The sequence below is a fragment of the Empidonax traillii genome, unplaced genomic scaffold (genome assembly GCF_003031625.1).
Source record: "Empidonax traillii isolate 1590-97213 ecotype Southwest subspecies unplaced genomic scaffold, ASM303162v1 scaffold691:size399616, whole genome shotgun sequence".
Taxonomy (NCBI): Eukaryota; Metazoa; Chordata; class Aves; order Passeriformes; family Tyrannidae; genus Empidonax; species Empidonax traillii.
The window spans coordinates 16076-26790 of NW_020955884.1; the positions used below are offsets into that span (position 1 = coordinate 16076).

At 45.7% G+C, this 10715-nt stretch overlaps 1 protein-coding gene across 1 annotated transcript in view; it reads right to left on the reverse strand.

The window, feature by feature from the left end:
* Positions 1–212: 212 nt before the first annotated feature.
* Positions 213–10715, reverse strand: part of HMCN1 (hemicentin 1) — a 155456-nt gene continuing 144953 nt past the window's right edge. Inside the window, exons 101-107 of the mRNA XM_027899853.1 lie at positions 10400–10513; positions 10002–10127; positions 8643–8771; positions 5162–5512; positions 2980–3099; positions 2523–2649; positions 213–1494 (exon numbers count right to left, since the gene is read on the reverse strand). Coding sequence (XP_027755654.1) covers positions 1128–1494; positions 2523–2649; positions 2980–3099; positions 5162–5512; positions 8643–8771; positions 10002–10127; positions 10400–10513 — 1334 coding nt within the window. The 3' untranslated portion in view covers positions 213–1127. The remainder of the gene's footprint in view (positions 1495–2522; positions 2650–2979; positions 3100–5161; positions 5513–8642; positions 8772–10001; positions 10128–10399; positions 10514–10715) is intronic.

Below are 10715 nucleotides of genomic sequence, written 5' to 3' on the forward strand. Positions count from 1 at the left end.
GAATACAGACAAAATTCTACTGGGGAGCAATTTTTCCCTGGGGCTAAAAATATACTTTAATGGTGGTGATAATTTCTTCCTATACCTGGGTGCCAGGAAGAGGGAAAACAGGTGGAGCTGCTCCCTGGTTTGCTGGGCAGTCTGCCCTGGCACTCAAGGCAAGAGCTTTACAAAGGAGAAGGAATTTTTTTCAAAGATAAAACTCCCAGCAGTCTCAAAGGTAACGGGAACCTTTATTTTTATTATTTTCATTGCACTGACATTGTCCTTTTATGCAAACTAAACTGTAGAACACTCTTGAGATACTGCATAGAAAATACACATTGGAAAAAACACATATATACACGTCCATAAAAATAGAATACATCTTGGCAAAATTACCTGTGTACAGTGTATTGACATTATTGAACCAAACTTACACCACCTTGGGAGAAAAATGTTCCCTGTGCGTAAAAACCCAGCCCCTTGACTGAGCTGGGAGTACTGCAATGGGTTAAATAAATGGCTATACCAGAATGGCAGAGTAAAAATCAAGTTATAAAATACCTGCTGGATAAAGTACAAGTAGCCATGTTGTTTTCTTCTTCCAAAAAATAGTGACATCTCTACACTTGCATGGAAACCAAAGGTACCAGTTCCAATTCTCCTGCAGATTTGTTGGCTGAAAACAGATTTTAGCATCATTTGTTTCAGCATTCACAACCCCTGGGCACGGTGGCATTTGGTGGTTTTGAGCACACAACACAGTACAGCACAGCCCAAATTCTATTGGGTGTTTGAGAAGGAGAAAACCTAAGAGATATAAAATTGTAAAACACTTTGCAACCTTTAAAACCTTGAAAATATGCACACGCTTGTCTTCTTCTGGTCAGGCTTTTCTTCAGTTGCTTTCAGCGGAGGCTGCTCCTTCCTTACTGCTTTGACCACGAGGATTTCCCTGCTGTTTTTCTGAACATACCGTGGAAAATGACTACTCCAGTGTAATAAATAAAGCAAGTGGTAACAGGTCCCCAAAGCCCCGGATTCTCCTCTTGAACTGGACCGGTGGGCCTGGAGAGGCAGCCTGGGGGAAGGAGCAGAGCGCAGAGCCCTGTGGAAGAGCCTGGCAGCAGCGGGGCCGGGCTGGCTCAGTAGGGGTAGGCTGACACGGCGATGTACACCACGAAGGTGGTCTGGTACTCGAGGCTGCCGTCGGCGCCGTAGGACAGGGCCCTCACCCCCACGCGGTACGTCCGGGGCTCACGCAGCGCCCGCCTGGTGAACACCACCCCCTTCAGGTTCTCGGCCCGCAGGGCAAACGGCACGGCCGGGTCCTCCTCGGCCATGGAGAAGGTGGTGCGGGGGTGCACCACCTGCTCGTGAGTGTAGGCCACCAGCCGGAGCAGGTCCTGCCCGGCCGCGATGCCGAAGGGCAGCGACAGCAGCTTGTACTCCAGGGCGGAGGTGCTCAGGTCACACTCCAGGTCGTTGGGCGGGCAGCTCTTGAGACAGAACCTGGGAGAAGCAGAAGGCTTTAGCTCGGGGACAAGGCGAGATATCATAAGCACTGCGACAGGTCTTAGAGGAGAAACTCTCCCCCTGTTTACCCTGCTGCAGATGAAAAACTCTCTGTCAAGTGCTCATCTGCTCTTCATCCATTGTCCCTTTAAAGCTACAGCCCACTTTAATGTCCCATTTTCCCTCAGCAGGATCACCTCAGGAACACACTGGCTGCAGTGTTTGTCACTGAAGTCCAGGGCGTATGTTTTAGTGACCGCGCTCTTAAACAGTAGAGTAGGTGGGTTGGTTTAGAATGTCCTGGGCAGCTCCATTTGAGGTGTCTGCCTGTTAGACCTTAAAAGATTTTGGAATGAAGAGCAGAGTAAATTTTACTTCTCCTAATCAAAAATTAAAATAGGAGAACTTCACTAGTGCTGCTTGTCAGTGCAAACAAACAAGGGTCAAAGGACATGACCCATGTCAGCTTAAATGTCACTGCAGCTGAGTTTGATCCCAAAAGATAGTTTCTGACTATGAAACTATTTCCTTGAGTATGTTAAAAGACTAAAAGAAACTATCATGTTGGGATTTTTTTCCAGAACAGGGAAACAACAAAACTTACCAGGAACTGTACCGTTATTTTCAGGACTAAAAGAATATACTCAATGCTTTGAAGCTGGTGGCAAGTCAGGCCAGTAGAGAGATTTAGATTAGCTACCCTGTGACGGTGGGAAGGGCCCTGGCACAGGGTGCCCAGAGAAGCTGTGGCTGCCCCTGGATCCCTGGAAGTGTCCTAGGCCAGGATGGACGGGGCTTGGAGCAACCTGCGATAGTGTAAGGTGTCCCTGCCCCCCCTCCAGGGGAAGGCACTGGAGGGGCTTTAAGGTGCCTTCCATCCCAAAGCATTCCATGAGTCTGTGATTCTATGATCTTTTTTCTATGAGCTTTACTGGTATCCGGCAAACCTAAAGTTTTCTTCTTTAACAAATACAGGTCTGAGCTTGGGGATGGGTAAAAAAGGGTGAAAATAAAATAAAATGTACCCAGAAAGTGGCTCTCGCTGGTAGTTGGGCGGGCAAGGTGTGTCTATGCATTGGTAGCTTCCTCTCATGTTGAAACACATCTGATTGGATCCACAGTTAATGTTCTGTTCCAGGCATTCATCAATATCTGGGTGGAAAAACATGCAAGGGATCAGTTGCTGGTAGAATTAAAGGGTGGACACTGAAGTGGGTAAAGGCTGAGCAGAGCACAGAGGGTGTCTCTGTCTGACCCTGGAGCCTGGGGCTCAGGGTGTAATGTGAGCTCACAGGGGAACTTCAGAGAATTAGAAGGTGCAATTGTCTTGTTTGCTGCTGGTTTATGAAACATTGAAGTGTGGAATATAAAACTTCTGAAATTTGGAGTTTTGAGCGCTCTCCCCTAAGCAGCTCAGGGAGGTGGCTAAGCCCTGTCCTGCTCTGCAGCCTGTTTGTTTGCAGCTCTGCCCACTGTCCGTACCTTGGCAGGTTTTGCCGTTGGCCATGAGGCGATATCCCGAGGGACAGGCACACTGGAAGCTGCCCAGGGTGTTCCTGCACTCGTGCTGACAGGTGTCCCTGCTCTCACATTCATCGATGTCTGTGGAGAGAAGCACCATCACATCAGGATTATCTGGGCCTGCATGAACAGAGGTACTTTTCCCTGAGTATGTTCAAGTGTATGGACAGAGCTGGTGGAAGTTGTCTGGATCTTGTTTCCTGATGGGGCTGAATGTCTCAGACTAGAGTGTCCTCTCACCTTACCTGTGCCAGCCCTTGGAACTGTGCAGTAACTACAGTCAGCTCTGAGGGGATCCTGCCCTCTTGGGACAGCAGCTGTAAGACACAGCCCAGCTGAAGGGACCAGTCCCCAGACAGCTCTGGGAGAAGGGGGATGTGCCCTCCGTGTCCACTGACAGGGTTATACAAACACAGACCTGCCCCCCAGGCAAGAAGAGCTGATCATTTGATAATGAGGTTTTAAGCCACAAGTTTAGGGAATGCCCAGATTAGTTACCTTGCCTTGACAGTGGGGAGATGTTCTTACAGTCAGTCCCTCCTCAGGGAAGGCTGCTTCCCTTCCAGACTAACCTTCCCTAAACCACAGGGATGAATTAAGCTCAGGATCTGGAAAGACTATCAGTAACTGCTCTTAATTTGTTCTTTTTTTTAAAATCTCCTCTCAAATACAGAAGTACTAGACCACATTATGTAAAGTTTGCAAAGCAAACTAGTGTGATTTAGACACAGATGATTTATCATTATAATGGCTTTAGAAACATCTGCCTAATTCAGCACATCAATACAGTTAATTTCATGCAAGACTTCAGACTTGCATGATTAAACCAGTGGCAGGAAGGCCTTGGCTTTCCTTCTCTCTGATTTACAGGGGTTGCATTAGATCAAAATGCAAACAGAGAAGAGAAGCAGATGTGAACAGAAACCTCTGGTGTGTCGTCATCACATCCTGATGGTTGTCTATTGAAAGAGCTTCAACAAAAGCATCATTTGGGTGTCTTTTTCGTATTAAACAGTCATTTTTAAACCTAGATGATTATTACATGAAACAAAAGTGCAAGAATATTAACTAATTCCAACTGGAAGCTGGGATGAAGATCAGAGGTTTGAGCTTCACCCTCCCCTCAGTGGGAGCTGTGTCCCTGGGCCTCTCAGTTAAACTGCTGGAACAATCCCTAGGTATATGACTACTGAAATCTCTTTATAACTTAAGACAAGGTTTGATGTCTGCCTAGCCTTCAATTATTAATGAACTATCTATTCATGTTTGTCACCATTATATCTCACTGTATAATCCCAGAAGGAATTCTGATGCTAGAACTTCTCTGTAGATCACCATTTAACCTGGAAGGATGTTGTGCCTACTGGGAAGTGTCATGTCGTTAAGAAATATGAGATAAGTTGGCAAAGTTTGGCTTAAGAGAAGTATATTTTCAAAAACTCAGTCCTTTTTCTTTTTTTTTTTAAATATTTCCCCAAAAACCAGGGGCAGAGCTTGCCAGTTCCTGTAACTGCCCTGTCTCCTCCTCAGGGAAGAAGTGCCTGTGCTGTCACTGTCACAACTCCTGACAAACCTATTTGTTTACTTACCATCAATCTCTCCAAGCTCACTGAATTATGTCATAACCCCTTTTATTATATAAAATAACAATAATCTAAAAGCTTCTGTGCCTACTGCCCATGTGACACTGATTGTCCTTGAGGCAGTGCTGGCACTGGCCCCAGTGTGCCCTACTCTAAAATCTTTATCCAAAACTTTTCTGACCCAGATTGTTGCGGCCATCAGTGGGAGTCTGACAGAAGGAATGAGACTAGACTTGGGCTGCTGGTGGATTTTGGAGTGTGAGAAGATTCACCAAGGTAAGCTACTGTGATCAGGAGAAAGATGGAGAAAATAACTTGGCAAACACACAACAAGAAGCACAATTAAAACAAGAGGTCACAAGGAGGTTTGAAAACATTTTTGCTACAATGTGATCAAAGACAGGAGAGACAAGAACATGCAGAACTCTCTGAATACTGACCAGGGTAAACAGAAAAGAACCCCAGAGCACCACAAACCCTCAGCCCCTGGTAGACATCATAGAGTAATCTAAGAATAAGGCCCAAAACAAGAGAGTTGCAGAGATAGGACTGACATTTACCTACACATCTGTCATTTCTTGCCTCATAGCCTTCAGGACAAGTTTCTCTAACGTTCCTTCTAGTCCTTGAGAGAGGTATTCTGCTGTTCCTATACTCTGAGAAGGAGCTGTAGAGATTTGAGGAGTGCCTGTGATAGTGCTGCTGTTGCTGGTTGTCTCTCCCAGGGGAGAATTGGCCATAGTTATAGCTACTGTAATAGGCCCCAGAATTTGGCAGCCTCTCCAAGCCGGCGCAAGATTTCCCATCACCCAACAGCTGTTGCCCAGGTGCACAGAGACACTTGAAGCTGCCCGGGGTGTTGGTGCATTGAAAGGCACAGGGTTTAGGCACTTGTTCACATTCATTAATGTCTGCCCATGGCACATGATCCAGAGCCACAAACCATGTGGAAAGGAGAGAAAACAAACAAACAACAACACGTAACTATACGTATATATACACACAGATACTCATCTGTCTGAGGAACAAGCTGAAGACACATAAGTGAGACCTCGAGGGCAGTAAAACATGGAGAACACGATGCCAAGCAGGCAGGCCATGCTGTCCTGGACTGGACCACACCTTTACTCTGGAACAAAGGAGCCTCTGAGGCTCAGTGTGACTGTGCTTGCTCTGGACAGGAGCCCTGCTGGAGGGCTTGCCTCAAGGGTGCAGTGTTTCAGCCTCAGCTCTTCATTTAGTAATGGTCTTACCATTTAGTAATGGTTGTTTTTTTTCCTTAAGTGCTACACACTTAAGGACGAGTGGGAGAAGCTGCCAGGCCCTTCTTTAAAAAGGAGAGTTCTTAACTCAGAGCCTTCCGGAGAAGTGCAGTGCTAGGAATTCACTACCTAGCACAGGGGGAAGAGGAACAGGCTCCAGTGTGGTTACTGTGGGGAAATCACGGAATGGTTTGGGTTGAAGGGACCTTAAAACCCACCCAGTGCCACCCCCTGCCATGGGCAGGGACACCTTCCACCAGCCCAGGTTGCTCCAAGCTCATCCAACCTGGCCTGGGACACTTCCAGGGATGGGGTCAGGGCTGGAGGACGAGTTTAGGGCTGTAGGGGGGAAGGAGGTTGGGTAAGTTCTAACCAGTGATTCTGTTATTGGTCATTCCAGCTGTGACAGCTTGGAGACTTAACAGCAAATATTAATCCACTTTTATACAATTAAAAATAGAATTATTTTTGTTTTCCTAAGCAATGAGGTTTTTAAAGTTGTTTTCCTTTAAATTGCAATCCAAAATAATTTGACCCACCCCATCCTTAAACCAAAGCAGAGTGCAGAGCACGTAAGGTATGGTAAAGGGTTTAGGGTACAACATGCTGGGTGTCCTTCACTCCAAGGAAAGTAACTGGGAGTGCTCTGCAGGACCTGACCTTCCCCCACAGGTTCTCTGGCACTGCCACTAAGAAATTTCCTAAAATTTTCCTCAGGTTACTTCAGTCCCAGTTGGAAATTTGACATCACTGTATTTCTTTTCAAACTTACAGTCTTTCTTCACTAGAAAAAGACAAGAATCTGCTAATTCCAAACAACTCTGCAATGTCCAGAAATAAATAACCCAATATTAACACACATCACAACATATGACATCACAACTGACATATATTATAAAACTTTTTGTAACTAGAAACTAAAAATTATTTTAGTAGTGACTCAGTTATTTAATATTAGTGGATAATGTGTATTCTTTCAACTATTACTGTAAAAATGCCATTAAGCCAATGTTGTTATACTTCCTCTGAACAGAGGATTTTCGAGTTTGTAACACTCCAAGCCACAACTGCATGATAATGGTATTTTAAAAGCAATACTGCCAGAAACATAGTAGAACACTACACTGCGTTTTTATGAAGTGTTTAATATCTGATATAGTTAAGGGTTTAAAGAATTTGGGGGGGGTATTAATAATTAAATGTTTTAAGAGTGGGAAATCCAGGAGTAATTATTGCAGTGATACAGTATTTTCCAATTGTTATTGGGCAAATACACAACTGAAGCTTTATAATATATTAGTGAAAATCCTTAGGGTAGGATTGTCAGGTTTTGCAAACAAGAGAAGAACTTCACTTTTTGTATGGCAACAACTAATCTGAATTTAAAATGTATTAATTTCATTGGTTTTCACCCTAAAACTTATAATTTCCTTAGTATTTTTAAGTGCTGAGTTTTACATTCTGTACATGCATAAAAGACACTAACAGTGATTCTTTACGACAACCAATGCCCCTGGAACAAGATGTGAATGAGCAACAGAAGAGTATCATAGAATGAAAGAAAACAGGTGACATTTGGAGCAGTTTCTTTTGCAGGGGCAGCCTGTGCAACGCAAGATCCCAGAGAGTCACCTGCATTTACCCCATGGCTGTCCCTGTGAGAAGAGGTCACTGAGGGGTGGTAACCCTAACAATTTACAAGAACAAGGCAAAATTACTTTAAAATAGCTATGTTTTCAGGTTTTCTTAAAGTTGAAGAACAATATTTAATTTTATATTATAGACAGCCTTGCATGAGTTATATACAAACATGCTTTATAGCAGCTTTTTGTGATGCCTTCCCACCTGTGCTCTGATATGTTGAGACTCCACAGAAATCCTGTAATTCAGTGGATTTTATTAACATGTGAACTAATGCTTTGGATGAATCTATATTTTAAATATGTTTTTAAGCAGATAAAAATTGAAAGGATAAAAATTCAAGTCATACTTTTAAGAGGGAGCTTTCAGTGGTCCTTGGTCAGAAGGTAGCTTTAGGGCAGCTGCTGGTGCTCTGTGGAAATCCACAGTCCTAGACTTCATCTAGTTTATTCTTGCCAGAAGTTTAAATGGTTTTAATATATGTTAAGGAGTCTGGGATTGATTTTATTTCAGTAGAGATGCAGATGGTGGAAGTAATATCTTGGTCTACAGCCAAACATTTTCTTACTGCAATTTAATCTCTTACAAAAAAAAAAAAACCCCAAACATCTGGTAGTTCAAAATCTTAGGTTGTTAAAAAAAAAAAAGAAAGAAAATAGCTGATCTTGGAGAAGTCATGAGGGAGGGAGGAATGCTTCTCTGATCCGCTACACGAGAGCAACCGCAACCAACCTCACTTCATGTCAAATGGGTCTATCCTGCCTCTTGCAACACACTCCTTCGGGTGCTCTCCATAGGGGAATCCCTGTGGGACTGCCTTCAGGTGTGAACCAGTGCAGGCCAGGGGACAGCCAGGCACAGCAACAAATCTCACCTGTTTTTTATAAAAGAAGCCCCCTGTGGAAGAGTCACTTGTCACATCCATCCACCAGTGCCCTGAGACTCTTTTACATTTTGTTTTCAAAGTACGGCCCCAAACCAGTCTCTGTTTGGAACCATTTAGCTTTGACTGTTTTGAACGGGCTGCTTGGTTTCAGATAGGCAGTTTGGGAATGCAGAGCAAACTCCTCTCTCCAGCAGAGCTGTGTGCTGGAGCAGCCAGCCCGGGGGTGTGAGAGGAGGGTGATGTGCAGCTTACCCACACAGGCCCTGCCCGTGGGCTGTGGCCGGAAGCCCCGTGGGCACAGGCAGCGGTGACTGCCCCACGTGTTCTCGCACAGCTGGGGCGGGCGGCACTGGTGCGTCCCAGCTCGGCACTCGTCCACATCTGCAGGGAACAGGAAAGGGGACGGTCACCCTGGGGTTGCAGACTCCCAGTGTGCAGGGAAGGCAGAGAAGCCTGTGTGCATCTGGCCCTCTCCATGGATCGGCCTCTGAGTGCCCACTGTTCTTCCCTGGTGCCCGAGTCAGGCACTGCTGTCTAACGTGTGGTCCCAAGCACAGCCTGGGTCTCACAAGCTGAAAGCAGGTTTGGGGCAGGTATAGAGAGGAATTTCTCAGCTGTTTGGCATTTACAGACACTTTTCCCATAAATTTTCAAAACTTTCCATTGAGGTTTCCAGTGTGATCAGCTATTCTCCAAAGACAGAGAATCCATCTTCCTGTGATATCATATATGGGACAGCTCAGCCTGGAGAAGGCTCCTTGTGGCCTTTCAGTACTTTAGGGCTTACAAAAAACCAGCTTCCTGTCGCTCCAGACTCCCAGCTCCCTTCCTGCCTGGCTGCTCTCCAGCCACTCTGTCCCCAGCCCGGGGGGCTGCCGGGGTTGTTGTGGCCAAAGGGCAGGACCTGCACTTGGCCTGGTTGAACCCCATCCCCTTGGAATCAGCCCATGGATCCAGCTTGTCCAGGTCCCTCTGCAGAGCCCTCCTGCCTTCCAGCACATCAACAACCCCCCCAGCTTGGTGTCATCTGCAAATTCACTAATGGTGGACTCCATCCCCTCATCCAAATCATCGATAAAGATGTTAAACAGGACTGGGCCCAGCACTGATCCCTGGGGACACCACTGGTGACTGGATCCCAACTGGATGCAGCCCCGTTCACCAGCACTGTCTGGGCCCGGCCCTCCAGCCAGTTCCTGACCCAGCACAGAGTGCCCCTGTCCAAGCCATGGGCTGCCAGCTTTTCCAGGAGTGGGCTGTGGGAGAGGTGTCCAAGGCTTTGCTGAAGTCCAGACAGACACATCCCCAGCCTGCCCCTCATCCACCAGGTGGTGGATAAGCAGCAAGGACCTGAGATCTTGAGTCAGAGCTCCTGAGCCAAACTCTTAAGAAACAATGGAAAACCAGAGGCGGCAAGGACACATCTCTCAGAACTAATTCAAGAAAGTTCAATATGGATGTTAAGTTAAAATTGAAAAAAAGTTGGTGCCTTAATATGTGCAACTGTTAATAACAGGAGAAGGACAAGCTTCAGGATTATTTAAAAAAATAAAAGTCACCATAGTCCCTGTGTTTCTCATCACCATGGAGTGAATCAGTGCTGCTACTCACCAACGCAAGTCCCATTGTCTGCTTTGGTCATTCCACTGGGACACAGATCGATGCACTTGTAGCCACCACGGGTGTTCTTGCAGAGCTGATCAGGCCTGCACACGTTCTGCCTGCACTCATTGACATCTTATTCAAACAAAAAGAAACAAGATAAACAAAGCCTGGACTCTATATAATGAAATTACACCTGATCATGCATTTGAATCATTTCATGCTCATGCATCAGTCAGCCCAGTTCCTGCTTCCTCTGGCTTTTAGGAGTGCTTTACAGATTCAGAAATACAGACCAAGTGTATCATCACAGCAGGATTTTCCTTCATAAACAAACAGAGCAACAAACAAATGTTGAACTCAGTCTGCTGGAAAAAGGGAATGGACACTCAGAACTTCATCCCTACCCATGCATTTTCTGCCCTTCAGCTGGAATCCTGGGTCACAGCCACAGTGGAAACTTCCTATGGTGTTGAAGCAACGCTGATGGCAGGAGTTGGACTCTTGGCACTCATTAACATCTGTGGAACAGCACAAAGCCTTGGCACTGGAGCTGGGAATTGCCCTGTGGGCTCAGTTAACTGAGCTCTGGCTGTTACCCAGTGAGTTATGCTCTCTCATCTTTGTAAAAGACAACACACACAAACCCAAGAGTGTTGTTATTCCCTGATTGGATTTTAAATTTATTGCTAAAGACAGAAAAAGCAAAAGGTTAAAAAAAAA